Raw genomic sequence first — 15,180 nt, forward strand, 5'->3', positions numbered from 1 at the left:
GCGAACATCCTCCCAGGCAATTCTCCCTCGGATAGAGACAAACTGTGTACGGCGATCCATTTGCGCTCATCGTACCGCAATTGACTGGGCTTATCGCGTCGACATTTTGGCACCCCATTGGTGAAGAGCTGCCTATAGTTTAAGCAATATTGCCTGTACAGCCTTTTGCGTAGTAGAGCTCTAGCCACCCTGTGTGATGCGAGAATTAGTGATTTACTTGATGGATGTTCTTTAGGGGCGAGGGAAGTTGTTAAACATTTTCAACGGAAGGTTCTGAGACTGGAATGACTTCTCTGTTTATACGTACAATAGTTGTCATCGGCGATAGCAGTCGTGTTGGAAATATTGTCAAGTGGAACAGCTTGAACGCTTTGATATTGGAGAGCCAACAGGCCGAGGAAAGAAGCAATCGTTTGAGGACGCATTGTAATGGATATTTCGATGTAATGGAATGGTAGGAATGGTAGACTTAGAAAACAGATTGATGCTGGAAACAAATACATGAGATACTCATCACTTTATATACTAACTTGACGCCTTGTGAATGTGCACTGAACTCAGTCAACCGTACGAGAGACAAACTACGCCTCCTGTAAAATCATATTGACATGTATCGATTCTCAGGGCGCGACGAGGCGTTGAATATCTGTATAAATAAATCCATCGTAAGCTCAAGTACAAAAAATGAGATCCAACTACGTAAAAGAGCTAGAAAGCAAAAAGAGCCTGATTGCAAGAACAATATAAGCATGACCATAAGCCTCCTCTTAAGAGTCCTCTCACGAGAATTTTCATTGGCATCGTGGCACTGCCCCCCGCAGCCAATCGTTTGAGAAGAAAAACCAACAAAATACATTACCTTATATGCCCTTCGCATGACCAGCAAGTACACCCCCGCCGCAAAATAAAGAACCTCCAACACGGCGCTGCTCACCGACAACCATCACACAAGACCATCAACGAAAACATGACTTCAATAAATCCACCATGTACTCTACTGTACAACACTACCACTCAATTCACCCAAATGAAGTACCCTCGTACACGCACCGAACAACCAATCACAACATGCATCTCTCTCGCTTGCAAGCTCGCCCCAATGAAAATAGATTAAAAAAGCAAGGCCCGCGCCGTATCGACATCCAACCCGAAGCTCGCGTTCGGGAAGACGAGTTTTTGACGACTTGCAACAAAAAGTCTCGGGATTGTCGTAGGTGCGAATTGAGGGTTGTGTTTGGGTGGGGCGTGGGTGGTGAGGAGACGTTTTAGAGGTCTATCTGGGTGTAGCTGGGAGGGGAGAGGAGGTGATGAGGCTGCGGTGCGATTGGACGTTGGGTACGAGGGCGGCACTTGCTGTGAGGATGATTGAAGGACTATGTCGAAAGGAAGTGGGAAGTGAGAGAACGACAACGCTTCGCTATCATATCTTAATTTCCAAATTTATGTAAGATCTTATGTACATCCCTATTTCCCATCAATTTGATTACAATGCGAATATTTTCAACGCTTCCCACATGTCGATTTATCTGCCAGATAACGTTATGAAGACTATGCTCATATATGCAAACTTGTATCGTCTCAGGTCTAGGACGAGAAAGCAAACTTGCTCCTTGCCCGGATCGCCTTTCCATATCGGTAAAACAAATAACTATAATCTGTCAGCTTTTTCTTAGCTAATAGATATCCGATATCACTTACGGAAACGGCATCATGGCCAAAGCCAAGAAAGCCAGCAAGGAACTTGCCCATTGGTATCCCAAATTCGTGTACATCTGATCTCCGAATAATGGAAACGCAGCGGCGCAGACGCATCGAGCACAAACATTCGCCGCCAAGGCACTGGCAGCGTATGACGGGTATGCGTCGACGAGGAACGTCCAGATTCCTTGGAAGGCAAGAAACATACTAGAGATGTTAGCCAGCTTGTCAGTGGAGAGAGGATGAAGCTTAACATACCCGGTACCGAAGAAGACACTTCCAATGATCGGAACAATCCAATGAACAGACGAGTACGTCGTCCAACCAAACCACTAGATTCAAGTCAGCACTCGGAGCGTAGCCAAGGGGCGACGGAATCTTGACTTACAAATAAGCTTAAAGGTACCAAAATACCGCCAACGATTGCAGGAGGAAGACGGAATTCAGGTGCTGGCCTTTGTTGTTCGCCTTCTTTCTCTTTCGCACGTTGCTCAGCCACAAGGCGCAGATAGTTCTTGCGAAAAAAGGGATTGAGCGCAGCTGCCAGGAATTGACCAACGACAAGACCAAGGAAGGTCAATCCATTTTGCCAAAGATTGAACCCATGGTTGGTGGTGAAAACGAGAGGAAATGCGCCGAAGAAGAGATACAGGATCCCAAGAAGCAGTGCCGAGTATATGCAAAGGAGAGTGCACATTGGCTCTAGGAACAGAAGCTGAAAAGGGCGATAAAGACTTTCCTTAAGGGCCACCGAAAGAGGTCTCGAGGCTCTTGTTTTCTCAGATGCGGAATAGTACGACTCGTTGCCTGTAGATTTGCGCATTGCGGCAGCTTTCTGGGAAAGTAGGACCGGTGCATATGTCTCCGGGACAAAGATGAGGACGCCGCTCAAGATTCCCGTCCAGATGAGCATAACGTAGAATGTCCATCTCCAGGAGACGTATGAGTTTATGAATCCGCCAAGGAGAGGGCCAAGCACTGGACCCAGAAACGGGGTGATGGTGAACAATATCATAGGTGCTTGAATATCCTGAGGCGCGAATAAATCCGTTACGGTACCAGCTGCCACGCTCATAAATGCACTTCCACAGAGGCCGTCGAAAAAGCGTCCGATGAGCAGAGTCTGCATATTCTGAGCGGTCGCGCATGGTATGTTCCAGATAAAGTAGAGGATCATAGAAATAATGTAGATGAATCGACGGCCGTAGAACTATTGTTTTAGTTAATGGGAAGACATTCATGGAGTAACCAGAGCGGGTATCTATTCTCACCTCAGACAAAGGACTCACGAACATAGGACCACCGGCAAGTCCAATAACGAAAAGCGAAAGACCAAGGGTAACAACTTCTTGAGAGGAGTGGAACTCCGCTATTATCTGATCATAAATCGCGGAGTATATAGACGAGCCGCATGTACTATGTAGAGTACCCATTAGATCGTTGCTGAGCTCGATCGGAGGAACAACTTACACCGCCAACGCCCCGACACAAACAGCCACTGTGATCAGCCATTTCCTAACAACTGGTAGATTTTGAGGATTGAGATGATCATTATCGTCCCACTTGACGAGAAATTCATCCTCGGAAGGTGATGGTATCGTTGCTTTCTCGTCGTCGGAATTACTGCTTGACATGTTTGACAGTTATTGTCTCCGAGCGGAAAGTGTATTGCGGTTTGGCCTTTAAGCTGGGCAAAGTGAGGAGAAAATTGGACCAAAAACAATCCCAGTGGTGAAGTTCTCAGTCAAAGCAAATGAAGATAAGTTGAATAAGGAAAGTTCCTGCCGGAAAGTACATATACACCATTGTTGGCGAAGAAAGAAATGATGTCGATCAACTGTTAGTCACCGACACGTCGAAGCGTGCCTCTAGACCGCAGGTGAACCCCAGACATTATCGGGTTTATCACAATTCCCGTCCATTCCGTCGTAAGAAAAAGCCGCGGGGATGATCAACCAAGTCCTTTTGGTTAGAGTTGGACGTTCGGAAAGGACGGACCGGACGGCGGCTCCCGGACGGAACGTCCTACGCGATGAGTAATTCTACAGTATCGCGGAAATCCAGGGCCATGATGACAATGAGATTGGTGACTTGTATAGCTCTATGTAAGCATAAAGGCGTCCACCTCGGGGCCATAGAAGTTGACTATATCAACGAAGTCCATGAATCCGCCCATGTCCCCGTTCATTGGACTTTCAAAGAAGCCAACGCTGTCCAGTTCACCGTTGGTTGCAGAAGGCAACTCTCCCACATTTTCGAGGCCACGATCCAAATTTTCAATTTCTTGCTTCCTCTTGTCTCTTGCACCCTGAACAAGGGCGTATGCTGTTCTCAGAGTCTCATCTGAGAGATGCGAGTTATATAAATCCGTAGCAGCTTTCAGAGTCTCCAGAGTTTTTGGGACCATTTCCAAACTCGCTGGTGTACCAAGGGCTAACAGAACACAAACGCAGTGAAATGGTGTGCCGATAAGATTCCACCAAGCTTGTCGCATAGAGCAGAGGAACTTTACTCCATCTAATGCAACACGAATAACCTCCAGTAAAGGAGTTACTCGACAAGAAGGTAGAATAATATTCGTGCATCGCAGCATTCGGTATATGCAGAAACATGCATCAGCTTTCAAAAGTCCAAGAAAAGCGCTCTTGGCTGGCATCTCGCAGGCCATTCGAAGCGAGTCGACCAGTTCAGCGATGTTCGCAGTCGTGAAATCTTGAGATCGTGGCACGGAAGTCATGATGTTGACAACATCTAGTGTAAAATCTCCAGGTACAGGTTGTAGAGGTTTACAACTGATCATATCGATTGTAATTTTGGTACGGCCATACTCGGAGCATAAAAGCTGGTTGAGAGCGACAGCCACCCAGAATGTCCTTCGTCGAAGATCCACCTCTAAAGGCTCGACGGGTCGGTGGTTGCCAAGGCGCTCGCATGGAACTTGGCTTTCACTGATTTCCCGATGAAGCCCAATAGCTTCTGCCAAATGCATTGCATTGCATGAAGCAAGCCATGAAAGATGTGGTCTCGTGGTGGAGCGTAGATAGATAGCTCTCAGTATCCAAGCAAGAACGTGCTTTATGGAAAGCTGGGCAGGTGCGTGTGCAATACTGAAGTCCAGCAAGTACCGTCCTTGCTCAACGACTTCTGCTTCCGTAGACAATGGCTCAGAAGAAAAGTAAGAACCCAAAGCGACAACTCCACAAATGCATGCTTCGAAGTCGATGCCTTTTCTCCCAACAAGCCAAAACTCTTTTGATCGCATAGTGTAAAGGTCTTTATCCAATATACCAAAGTAAGGATGAACCTCGTTGAAGTAGATATCTGAATAATATCTCATCTGATCTACTGAAATAATGTCGCATAAACCGATTTTGGGGGTTACATGAGGCTCAGGCCGTATTCCTGGATTCCAGCCGAACGATTGCAATCGAGGAAGAGGTTGTAAACCAAGTGTCATGCCTAATTTTCTTGGGACTGCGATTGCACTATGGATGGTGGTGAATCTTGTCTTGAGTGCTCGCAACAGCAGCGGGTCGGTATTAGAGGGTTCCAGAATACTCTCCGAGGCAATGAAAAGCTCATTGTTTTTCAGAGGTTCTCCCAGCGTGATTGCAGTGCCCGGCAATATTGGATTGGCAACCTCAGTGGTTGCAACCGGACGGTCCGGCGACTTTGCCGCGGGCTTTCGACGTGGAGTATCATTAAAGACACAGTCATACCCATATACAGCACAAGCAGCACATGGCTCTGTACCATCACATTTGATCTTTCGTCGTCGGCATGGACCGCAAGCTCTTGCGCTGCGTTGACGAACTCTTGGTTGCGTGGATGGAGGGAGATGCCGCTGAGGAGGCATGTTTGAAGTTAAATTTTCAGCAGCATGACCAAAAACAACTTCAAAGCGCCATTAGTCCTTTGTCGTCCGAGGGAGATCGAAATACTGTGTTGAGTGATCCTGGTAATCAAGTGGTTCAAAATGTGGTTGTATTGCAAGTAGAGTCTGGATGATGGTTGAAGAACGATTGAACCTGCCCAAGTGGAAAGTCCGACGGAGTTAACAACCACGTGACACTGCCAGCTCACGCTCATGGGCGATTTGAAACCAATACAATTAAATACTCATCATATTTACTTGAGAGAGCTATAGAGTCCATTGGGCGTTTTAGGAGGCTGAATCTGTAAACATGCCGTTCAAGTATTGTAGCAGAACAATAGGGGCGCTTCTTTAGCGAGAACCATATCCTTCATGAAAGAGCAGGCTGTAATGTTCTATGGAAAGAAAGATTACATGGATGCCAGAGCGTTTCCTTCGTTGGTGAGTGCGGCTCTCCTCTTCACCTACTCTTGTTACCTCAACGACCAGATTCAAGTGAGCCACAACAGTCAAGGCGTTGGCTGGATTTTCAGTCATCACCACCACACCAAGGAAAACAAATGCAATGCTGGCTGGGCATTCTCTAATCGATCCCACCTTAGCTAGCCGATTTTTCAAAGTGAACATCACACTAGGGACCAAGACTTCCAATTCACAGCAAGTTAAGTTTACCATCTGCTGGAGCAGCGTGGTTGCCATGTTGTCTGATATGTCGAGTTGAGGGACGTCAAGTCGGACAATATATTTTGCTCTCTTTAGTAAGGACTGGATTTGGCTTAGAAGAGGGTAGAGAAGATCGAAGTGAGGTGAGACGTTAGGGATAGAGAACTCGAAAACAAAGAAGAATCTCAACAGGTAATTCAGAAACTGGTCGTGAAATGCTTGCTGCAACAAAATTTTGCCGACCAAAAATATGGATCAGAAGTCCGTGTTCGAATGTTCGGGCAGATACTGGAGATCAGAAACAGCAGCGAAGACTTACCACAACGAGGGATAAACAAATGCGAAAGACAGTGGGGCAAAATAATGGAATGACATATGAATGGGGAGACTTGAGGTCAAAATCTCACCCGTTAACCCATAAGAATCCAATTTATTGAGGTCAAGCAGTTTCAACTCGATGCACGTCTTACGATCGAAATTCTGGATAGCGAATGAGAAGTGAGCCCCGGATTTTTGTGGCGTGGCTTTTCGGGCCCATTCCGCTTTCCTCCCCAGCCTGCGGTCCCGAACTTCTTTCTCCTCTTTTCAAATAATTCAGCGACTTCAACCTCGAATATTTGTCCTCGAGTCCTGACACAATGGACATGTCGACGCATATAAATATTGCGATTCCGCTTCATTCTGTCGTTGTCTCTCCCCATGATCTATTCTGTGCTCAGTCTCATTTCCCCAACCCCCATTTACCCCGCTTTTGATTTATAAACCTGGGGTTCCCCAGCCCAGCCCAGCCAGACTCTTTCACAGCATTTACCATCGCTCATCTTCGACGGCAGGTCGATCATCGATGTTGATAAATCGTTCGTCGATGGACGAAACATTCTCCTTGTTGGAAGCCCGGTTCTCAAAGAAATGACAATTGTCGATGCCAAAGAAGATGAGGCATAATACCCGTCTGCTCATCGCGCACGTTCTCATCTGGACATCGCAACTCCAAATGGCATTGCTCTTCGGTGCGACCACAGAATTCGATATGATGGACAACTGGAATTCCGAGGAATGCAATAAGGTCGCTGATCGAGACGATATTTCAGACCTTCGCATAACTGAGAATAGAGGACTTCCGAGCGAAATGCATGCTGAACTCTACGAAAATCCGGCAACCATCCAGACGATGGACAGACCATTCTTCATACAAGCACCAATATCTCAAGAAAGCTCCCTTCGCCAATTTTCCTGAAGAGGCCGTCAGCTTCGTTCCCCCAAAGCTCTCACCTGGTGCCGACTACAGTAAAATCATGATCGAAGACGGCGATTTTCTTCTTCTCCCGGAATTCAAATGACGTCCAATCAGACCCAAATAACGCAGTGCAAGAAGATCATAGACACAAGAAATCAGCAATGGCGTAAATCCTCGACTTACGGTGCATTACTCAACGCGAACAACGCCAGTATGGACGGCTAGGTCTTCATCGCTAGAACCATCGAAAATACGCTCACCAAGATCATGAAAGAGTTCATTGCATTCGCGACACTTTGTCTGCTACCGAACGTATTACCACGAGCCAAGACGGCGCGCAACTTCTGCTGGACCTCGAGTCAAGGGCAAATTGACTACTACATGAAAGCCCACGCTCGGAGGCAGCTTCGACACGTTTCCCGTAGGCAGTTTTCAACCTGTCGTGGACACGATATTTATTCGTATACAACCGAAGTCGAAATGTCGCGAGAACGGACGCCACGGTCCCTCGACCTCACCTCGGTGGTCTTGCACATAGTGCGAGTGTACATTTGGAGCTACGTCTCCGTATCAAAGTGGGCTTCACGTCAACTGATGCTCTCAGGAAGGTCACAAGTGTGCCAGAGAGGGAATCCGGACATTCTGATCAATGCTCCATCAGAGAAGGGTCGCGGACGTATCTAATTCTTGGAGAGAAACCCCTACAATTGAGATTTCGATGACGCTCTCTTTGAATGGTACGCGAAGAAAATGGGTTAGGCGTGATGCTTAGTGGCATTGTTCCTCGAGACGAGTCAAAGACAGACACTGGGATACCCCGACTTCTCAAGGAAATCTGTTTCTTTCGATATACCGTATTTCAGCACTCTTTCCATTTTAGTTTTCCATCGAATATGCCTAAGGAGACAAAACAAGTTTTTCCGAGCATTGTCCGAATGGTTCACGGCTTGCCTTTTTCGGCTAAGAGCATACTTTTGTTGTTTGACAATGTTATCAAAAGTGGTTCTCCTGAACTTCCCCATTCAGTGGGGGTCATCTCAGGTTCTCAAGATCGAGTTTAGAGAAACCTCTCATACACGTGATCACACGATACTTGACAAGTGGTCTTGGGATCTGGTCACAAAGCCAGCCACCGGGAGAGGTTGTAAGAGAGTTGCAGTTTCTGACAGAGCGGATTGGATTTCTACAGGACCGCTAAAATGCCGACTTCCATAACTCTATATGCCTTCTAGAACAGTACTGTACAGTCTATAGCCAGCCTTCTATAGTCTATCCTTTATCTCATCTATTTTCCCACCCATCTAATGCAATTCCATCCTCATCTCTCCCCCTCTCCTAACACAATGTCCGTTCCAGACGTTTTAAATTACACGTACTTGCACATCATGGCAACCATGAGATCGAACAATCCAATAGCCTCAACGAAAGCGAAACCCAAAATGGCGTAGGAGAAGAGTTGTCCACGCATGCTGGGGTTACGGGCAACAGCGGTCAGGAGAGCAGCGAAGACCATACCGATACCGATACCGGCACCACCGAGACCGATGGCAGCAGATCCCATACCGAGGTTCTGGGAGACTTGGACCATAGCGGTAGCGATTTCCGAGGAGAAAGGACGGGAAGTCTTGCGGGCCATCAGTTGGCGGGTGGTGGAGGAGAGGATTTGGGAAGCTTGTTGGCGTTTGAGGGTTTGGAAAGCGGTGCTACGGGTAGCAGATGGGACGCCTGTGAGTTTGCTTGTCAGTTGTGCTCCTGCTAATATCCCAACAGTATCAATGGACAGGCGTCAATCGAATCAATTGGCACAGGACGATATCAAGAGTGGGATATCTTGAGATTGGAGCTATTGAGGACGACATTGAAGAAATCAGCATACCAGAGAAGGCACGTTGAGCGCCATTGGCCTTGATGCTGCTTCGTACAACAGGACGAGCGACCTTAGCAGAGGTAGAGCCAACCATCGAGGCCACCTTGGGGGCGAACATGCGTGCAGACATTTTTGATGTGTGTGTGAGTGAGTGAGAGGAGAGATGCGGAGGAAGCTTCAAAAGTCTGGAGAAGAGGAAGAAAAGAGAGGGGAGCTGTGTGTATGGATGGTGTGCTGGAAGCTTGGGAATTTCAAGAGAGAAAGGATGGAAGGGGAAAAATTTTCGTCGACGCGGGAGACGAGCTGCTTCGTTCGCTTGGTTTGTCCGGCCAGCAGGAAGCAATGCGGCTTCCGTCCTCAGGCCTCTCTCTCTCACTTACTCACTCACTCACTCACATCATGGCTCTCAGGGTGATCTGAGAACAACTGCACCCGTTTTTGCTTCGGTGGTTTTGATTGGGTCTGAGACATCCAATCCACCTGCCCAAGACGAGTCGTTGGTTGAGGCTCAAGGATCCCGGGAGAGTGGGTGGGTCAATAATGGATCCCGAGAGTGGGTATTTCGAGCTTTTCATTTTTTGGGATGTGGCACCTGACGGGCAGCTGGACTTGCAAACAGAGCTCCGGGAAGCTTGCCCCTGAGTTTCTCTTCGGGAGAAGACGGACATTGGTTTTTTCGATTGTTAGCACGGAGGGTTTTTCTTGTTGGTTGCGCTCATTTGCTTGTTTTTCTTCGTTCGTTCCCTTCCCGGCAAGCTGGGTCCCTGCGGCCGAGAACCGAGTCGTTGATTTAGAGCTCTGCCATGCTGACAGCTGCTGAACCGCATAAGCTGTGCGTGGGGGTCACATCTCAAGTCAGCTCTCCCCTTTCCATCTCAATCTCCTCATCCTCCCTCACCCTCCCTCCAAAAATATCATAAAAACACATCTCTTTCTCTCCCTCCCCTACAACTCAAACATCCAAACATTCGGTCGTCTTCTCCTGCACGAGTCAATGACGGAACGAGGTCCAGAAAAAGTTATGGGTACAAACGAACGTGTCCAAGGATTATCAGCCTCAAGCGAAATCGAGATTTGAGGCTAAGAAAAATTAGCTGTCCGAGATGCTGCCGTCCGACAATTCCCGACGCCCTTTATTTCACATTTGGGGGTTGCACTGATTGTGCCATCGGCCCCTTTCTTACTGTACTGTACTTATTTATGCAATTGTGCCTTATTCATTCATTCAATCGATAGCATTCTTAAGAAGCGTCGTATCAATTGACCCTTCGTTTCTTTCTTCAAAGCTCACATTCTGCTATTGAGCGCTTCTCAAACCAGGATTTTTCCAGCAAAAGGTGGTCATAGCTCCCAACTATTTCTCTAACCCCTGACTCGAAGTCCCGAAAGAAAAAAAAATCTCGTCCGCACCAAGGGTAAAACGCCACTATTCAGATGATGTGCGTCGTAAACGAAAAGGAAATAAGAAGTGGGTCGGAAGGCTGAGACAGGGTTTCGGTTGCGGTCTGAGATCTGGCTTTTCTGAAGAAGAAGAAGAAGAAGAAGTGTGGCTGGAGCCCCTTTCCGGATTGCTGTTTTCAGCTTCCGGGACGCCTTAGTTTCGAGGCTCGGTTTATGTTCATAAATTTATTGCTAGAGGTCGAGAATGTGAAAAGTATAAACGTTGCTTCATTAATATAGACAGAGTCATTCATACGCCCGCTCGCTCGCTATGTTATAATCATATCATACACTGTCATCATTTCCAACAGCCTCATAAGCACCCGCGCCGTCACCTCCTCTCCTTCTCGTTGCACTCATTAGTCTGGGCGTCTCGTACATAGCCGTATAATCCACGACTTGGCCTCCTAACATTGCAGCTCCATTATCGCGCTTGCCGAATACTGGAGCGGGATCGCACCAGAAATCTTTGCAGTTCCCGATGCAGCCGTTTGAGAAAGGATTCCGTGCTGCTCGAGGTCGATTCTTATCGCCCTTGTAGCTATCCAAAGCAGTCTCGACGAAAGTGTCAACGCCGAGGATCTTCTTCCATTGTGCAAAGCACCCTGCTTTATGGTGCGGGTGGTTATGGCCTGGTGCATGAGTCGGGGGTAGCGCTGGATCTGGACCCATGCCTGTACTTCCGATTTGAGCTCCTGCTCTGGAGGTTGTTCCTGTCGTGAGAGCAGATGTGATGGCTTCTGAGGCTTTGCTACCATGTCCATGATGTGCTCCCTTCATGTTCTCCCAGGTCGTCATTGCTCGGGAGATCTGCACTAGCTGGACGAACATCAACATAGTTACCCATGTCAACTGCAAAGTTGACCAGAAAGTGAGAACCAAGGTGTAAGGATCCGCATTAACGACTTTACACAAAGCTGGGGCCAGAAGATTGCACGAGTCATCAGCATCTTTGCTAATGATTTCAAAATCTGATTTCATGTTAGCAAATAGTCCAGCTACGAAGGTAGAGATTCACTGACAGCCAATGGCCAGTCTTACGAGGATGAAGACACCTACTTCCAAGCAAACAAGGTATAAGAAGAAGTGGCGATGATTGTTGATGCCGATACAGTTGTACACCCAAGGGCAATGGCTGGGTTGTCATTAGGATACCTCACCATCATCAAGGTCCAGACTTACTGATCATGCTTAGCCACACAACGATTGCATCTCTTGCAATGTTTGCTTCTTAAAGGCATCCGTACCATGCAAGGTACACAAAAGTTTTGATCATCGAATTTCCACAAGCTCAAAAGCTCGTCAATCATCTCCTTTTGCTGCGTTAACCCTCCCAGCTTTGGGACGAAACCAGGTTCGTAGAACATGGTGCAGAAGTAAAAGTATCCGCAAAGGGCGTAAGCCGCCCCAAACGCAATATTGCTGAAAGGATAGGTCGAGAATGTCCCTGCCTGAAGTCAGTACTTGAGATTTACTTTCGCTTATACTACTGACATGGCAGAATAGTCATAATCCAGTTCACACCGACCCAGAATAGTGTTCCAGCAAAGATACCTGCTAGCCAAGGCTATTCCAATTAGCTTCATTTCATCTCTAAAACTCTTCCAACATACCGTTTTGTGCATATGTCTCATATCAGCCGGAGCATAGTCCATGACTTGGTAGGCCACCCATTGTAACGAGTATCCAGCAAAAAGAGCCAGTGGTATGCCAGCATACACAAACATATGACTTGACAACATGATCATAACCCATATAATGAAGAACGGCCATAAGAAGAAGAATTTCGTCATGAAATTCCGCTTATCCTTCATCAGATATGAGGCCATCGGAAATTCAAGAGTTCGAGGCATCCCGTCTTCGTTATACCCGCATTCCTTCAGCGCTCGGTGCCATATCCTTTCCGTCTTCATTTCCTCTGCGGTTATGGCTGGCGTCTTTCCGGTCGATGTCTCCGCAAATCTGTCGGCTCCGTACTCCAACAGCTTTTGCATACATCCTTGGGAACCTTTCACCAATGCCCAATGTAATGCCGTGAAACCCGTCTCATCCGTAGCATGTACATCCGCTCCCCATCTTAAGAACAGGTCTACACATGTCGGAAATCCCTTATATGCCGCCCACATGAGAGCAGTATGTCCGTGACTGTCGGGAACATCGACATTGATGCCCTGATGTAACAATAGGACCAGGAGGAATATATTGCCCTCGAAAGTAGCGAGGTGAAGGATGTTGTACCCTTGGACATCGATGATCAGAGGATCTGCGCCATGCTGCAGTAATAAGTTGACGGTATAATAATGACACCTCTGAGCAGCCCACATGGCAGGTGTAGCGACCGACTCTCCTCCTTTCTTGTTCACATCCGCGCCCTCCTTCAGCAGAAACTGACACATCGCATACTGGTTATTGATAGCAGCCCACTACAAAACCGAGGTTAGCAGACGTCCAACAGCATCGGAATCAGACGGTATACATGTAATGGAGTAATTCCTTCATGATCGCAATACGAGGCATCGAACTTCCCGCTTTCAAACAACTTCTCCATGCTCTGAACATCTCCTAACCGTGCCAGCTGCATGATGTCCACCTCCACGTTCGCTTCCAGGTCATTTTGATGCATGCTGGCCAATTCTACATTCTCATCGTCGCTCAGCTTCGGCGCCGCGGCCGTCGCTTTTCCATTTGGTCCCATTGGAGGGTTATGTGGTGCGTTGACAGGAGACTTGGTAGCCATATCACGATGAACCTTAACTCCTTCTCAACACCCGGGAATTTGACGGAAGGAGCAATACCGGGGAATCGTATCGTCGTTAGGTATCGTGCGACAATGAAAAACGCATACCGGGGATCAATGAGAAAGAGTGATATTTGTAATCTATAGATGAGGGCTGAGAGAGAGTGTGAACCTTTTTCCCAGCCAACGACTTTCTTGCCTGCGCTGCGTCAACGAGGCTGAGTTTCCGACTAGGGTCAAGTTTCGGCTGGACGCTTTATCTCGATAGCCTTCTTGCGACACGACACACGACCACAATTCTGGAATTCCAGCAGAAATGTCGACAATACAGGATTGGGCGCATGCCCTTATGAATCCTTCGCCAGTGGGCCTCATAATTGCGATACTAATCGCCTTGACAATACCTATCTTTCTACACACAGTAGTCTTTAAAGCCAGCGGACTCACTACCTTACCTTCTATCCTCCTACTCAGTCCCAGTGGCTCTGGCAAAACTTCTCTTCTCACACTAGTAAGGCTATCTCTTGATACTCACCTCAATATGCACAAAATGACAATACAAAGTTCGAGCGCGGAACCCCCGCCTCGACCCATACATCCCAAACCCCTCTCGCAGTCGAATGCTCCCTCCCCGTAGGAACCACCGCCTCCTCAGACAAATACCGCTCAACCCACGATCCCACCTCTCTCACCCACAAGAAATTCCTCCTAATCGACACCCCAGGCCATGGTAAATTACGCCACCATGCCCAATCATCTATCACCAATCCCCAGAACCTGAAAGGCTTGATCTTCTTAGTCGACTCAGCGACCTTATCCGCCGGTGACGAGGGCTTAAGACAGACTGCAGATTATCTCCATAATATCCTCTTAATGTTACAAAAGAGATCGACAGGCAGCAAAGCCGCAAAAGCATTAAAAGATATCCCCGTCCTGATCGCGGCGAATAAGATGGATCTCTTCACGGCGTTACCAGCTGCTCTCGTGAAGTCTAGCCTGGAAGCGGAGATCACGAAGGTGAGGGAGGCGAGGAGTAAGGGGTTGTTGGATTCGGGGATCGGGATGGAGGATGAGGGGGAGGAGAATGATGATTGGTTGGGGGAGATGGGGAGTAAGGAGTTTAGGTTTAAGCAGATGGAAGAGTTTGATGTTAGTGTTGAGGTTCTGGGGGGTAATGTTTGTGGGGAGGAGCCGAAGGTTGATAGATGGTGGCAGTGGATTGCGGAGAGGTTGTGAGGGTTGATATGTAGGGAAATAAAGTAATTGCCAAAATTATTGTTTTTAAGTGTTTGGTGACTATTGGCTTTGAGAGCGGCGTTTCTAGAACAGCGACTTGACTCGGGTGGAGTAGTTGTGAGAGAGTTGCTGCTTCAGGATCCTCTGGGACTCGTGCGAACATGAGGACAAAAAGCTGGACAAATTCTTGTGGAGAAGTGGGACATTATCTAAGTACAAAGTGCCATCATCCATTAGGACATTCTCCCAAGCACATACACTCTAACTAAACCTAAACTTTGAAATCGCAACACCTTGAGCTAAAGTCAGGCCGTGCTTGAGACATTCTTCTCCCAGATACTAATTTTCAATTAATTCTCTCTAGTAAGAGACCCTCTGCTCGAAAATCCTCGAACAAGGGTCCAGGAATATTGGTAGCTAAAGTCCGG

The 15,180-nt window shown here is 47.5% G+C and overlaps 7 protein-coding genes across 7 annotated transcripts; 3 read left to right on the plus strand and 4 right to left on the minus strand.

Annotated features, from left to right (window-relative positions):
- Positions 1-1,584: 1,584 nt before the first annotated feature.
- On the minus strand, positions 1,585-3,332 carry LY89DRAFT_695778 (MFS general substrate transporter; the record flags this gene model as incomplete). Its single annotated transcript, XM_018216786.1, has 6 exons — positions 1,585-1,648; positions 1,699-1,905; positions 1,957-2,030; positions 2,087-2,908; positions 2,970-3,114; positions 3,169-3,332. 6 exons carry the CDS (start codon positions 3,330-3,332, stop codon positions 1,585-1,587), a joined length of 1,476 nt encoding a protein of 491 aa, XP_018073471.1.
- Positions 3,321-5,738, minus strand: LY89DRAFT_477705 (uncharacterized protein). Its single transcript, XM_018207820.1, has one exon. It carries the CDS (start codon positions 5,552-5,554, stop codon positions 3,800-3,802), a length of 1,755 nt encoding a protein of 584 aa, XP_018073472.1. The 5' UTR covers positions 5,555-5,738; the 3' UTR covers positions 3,321-3,799.
- A 1,281-nt stretch (positions 5,739-7,019) lies between these two features.
- Positions 7,020-7,606, plus strand: LY89DRAFT_477771 (uncharacterized protein). Its single transcript, XM_018207822.1, has one exon. It carries the CDS (start codon positions 7,158-7,160, stop codon positions 7,470-7,472), a length of 315 nt encoding a protein of 104 aa, XP_018073473.1. The 5' UTR covers positions 7,020-7,157; the 3' UTR covers positions 7,473-7,606.
- LY89DRAFT_477772 (uncharacterized protein) lies at positions 7,607-8,308 on the plus strand. Its single transcript, XM_018207823.1, has one exon. The coding sequence runs from the start codon at positions 7,740-7,742 to the stop codon at positions 8,154-8,156; it is 417 nt and encodes a 138-aa protein (XP_018073474.1). The 5' UTR covers positions 7,607-7,739; the 3' UTR covers positions 8,157-8,308.
- Positions 8,309-8,666: 358 nt separating this feature from the next.
- LY89DRAFT_477765 (putative ATP synthase subunit 9, mitochondrial) lies at positions 8,667-9,600 on the minus strand. Its single transcript, XM_018207821.1, has 2 exons — positions 9,349-9,600; positions 8,667-9,197 (listed from the first exon to the last, which is right to left on the minus strand). The coding sequence occupies exons 1-2, from the start codon at positions 9,467-9,469 to the stop codon at positions 8,839-8,841; spliced, it is 480 nt and encodes a 159-aa protein (XP_018073475.1). The 5' UTR covers positions 9,470-9,600; the 3' UTR covers positions 8,667-8,838.
- Positions 9,601-10,979: 1,379 nt separating this feature from the next.
- LY89DRAFT_642017 (ankyrin) lies at positions 10,980-13,774 on the minus strand. Its single transcript, XM_018211737.1, has 6 exons — positions 13,256-13,774; positions 12,393-13,202; positions 12,274-12,346; positions 11,962-12,226; positions 11,802-11,914; positions 10,980-11,750 (listed from the first exon to the last, which is right to left on the minus strand). Exons 1-6 carry the CDS (start codon positions 13,514-13,516, stop codon positions 11,065-11,067), a joined length of 2,208 nt encoding a protein of 735 aa, XP_018073476.1. The 5' UTR covers positions 13,517-13,774; the 3' UTR covers positions 10,980-11,064.
- A 58-nt stretch (positions 13,775-13,832) lies between these two features.
- On the plus strand, positions 13,833-14,752 carry LY89DRAFT_642020 (P-loop containing nucleoside triphosphate hydrolase protein; the record flags this gene model as incomplete). Its single annotated transcript, XM_018211738.1, has 2 exons — positions 13,833-14,027; positions 14,081-14,752. 2 exons carry the CDS (start codon positions 13,833-13,835, stop codon positions 14,750-14,752), a joined length of 867 nt encoding a protein of 288 aa, XP_018073477.1.
- Between the last annotated feature and the right edge of the window lie 428 nt (positions 14,753-15,180).

This window comes from Mollisia scopiformis, assembly GCF_001500285.1.
Source record: "Mollisia scopiformis unplaced genomic scaffold LY89scaffold_8, whole genome shotgun sequence".
Lineage (NCBI taxonomy): Eukaryota > Fungi > Ascomycota > Leotiomycetes > Helotiales > Mollisiaceae > Mollisia > Mollisia scopiformis.

What these genes read in the sequence shown, in the direction of transcription:
- LY89DRAFT_477765 (XM_018207821.1), bottom strand. Translation starts at nt 9,469, where the DNA reads ATGTCTGCACGCATGTTCGCCCCCAAGGTGGCCTCGATGGTTGGCTCT. An exon ending in CGCTCAACGTGCCTTCTCTG is followed by an intron (nt 9,198 to 9,348) that starts GTATGCTGATTT and finishes GCAAACTCACAG; the next exon opens with GCGTCCCATCTGCTACCCGT.
- LY89DRAFT_642017 (XM_018211737.1), bottom strand. Translation starts at nt 13,516, where the DNA reads ATGGCTACCAAGTCTCCTGTCAACGCACCACATAACCCTCCAATGGGA. An exon ending in TGTGTGGCTAAGCATGATCA is followed by an intron (nt 11,915 to 11,961) that starts GTAAGTCTGGAC and finishes ATGACAACCCAG; the next exon opens with CCATTGCCCTTGGGTGTACA. An exon ending in CGTAAGACTGGCCATTGGCT is followed by an intron (nt 11,751 to 11,801) that starts GTCAGTGAATCT and finishes ACATGAAATCAG; the next exon opens with ATTTTGAAATCATTAGCAAA.
- LY89DRAFT_477771 (XM_018207822.1), top strand. Translation starts at nt 7,158, where the DNA reads ATGCCAAAGAAGATGAGGCATAATACCCGTCTGCTCATCGCGCACGTT.
- LY89DRAFT_477705 (XM_018207820.1), bottom strand. Translation starts at nt 5,554, where the DNA reads ATGCCTCCTCAGCGGCATCTCCCTCCATCCACGCAACCAAGAGTTCGT.
- LY89DRAFT_477772 (XM_018207823.1), top strand. Translation starts at nt 7,740, where the DNA reads ATGAAAGAGTTCATTGCATTCGCGACACTTTGTCTGCTACCGAACGTA.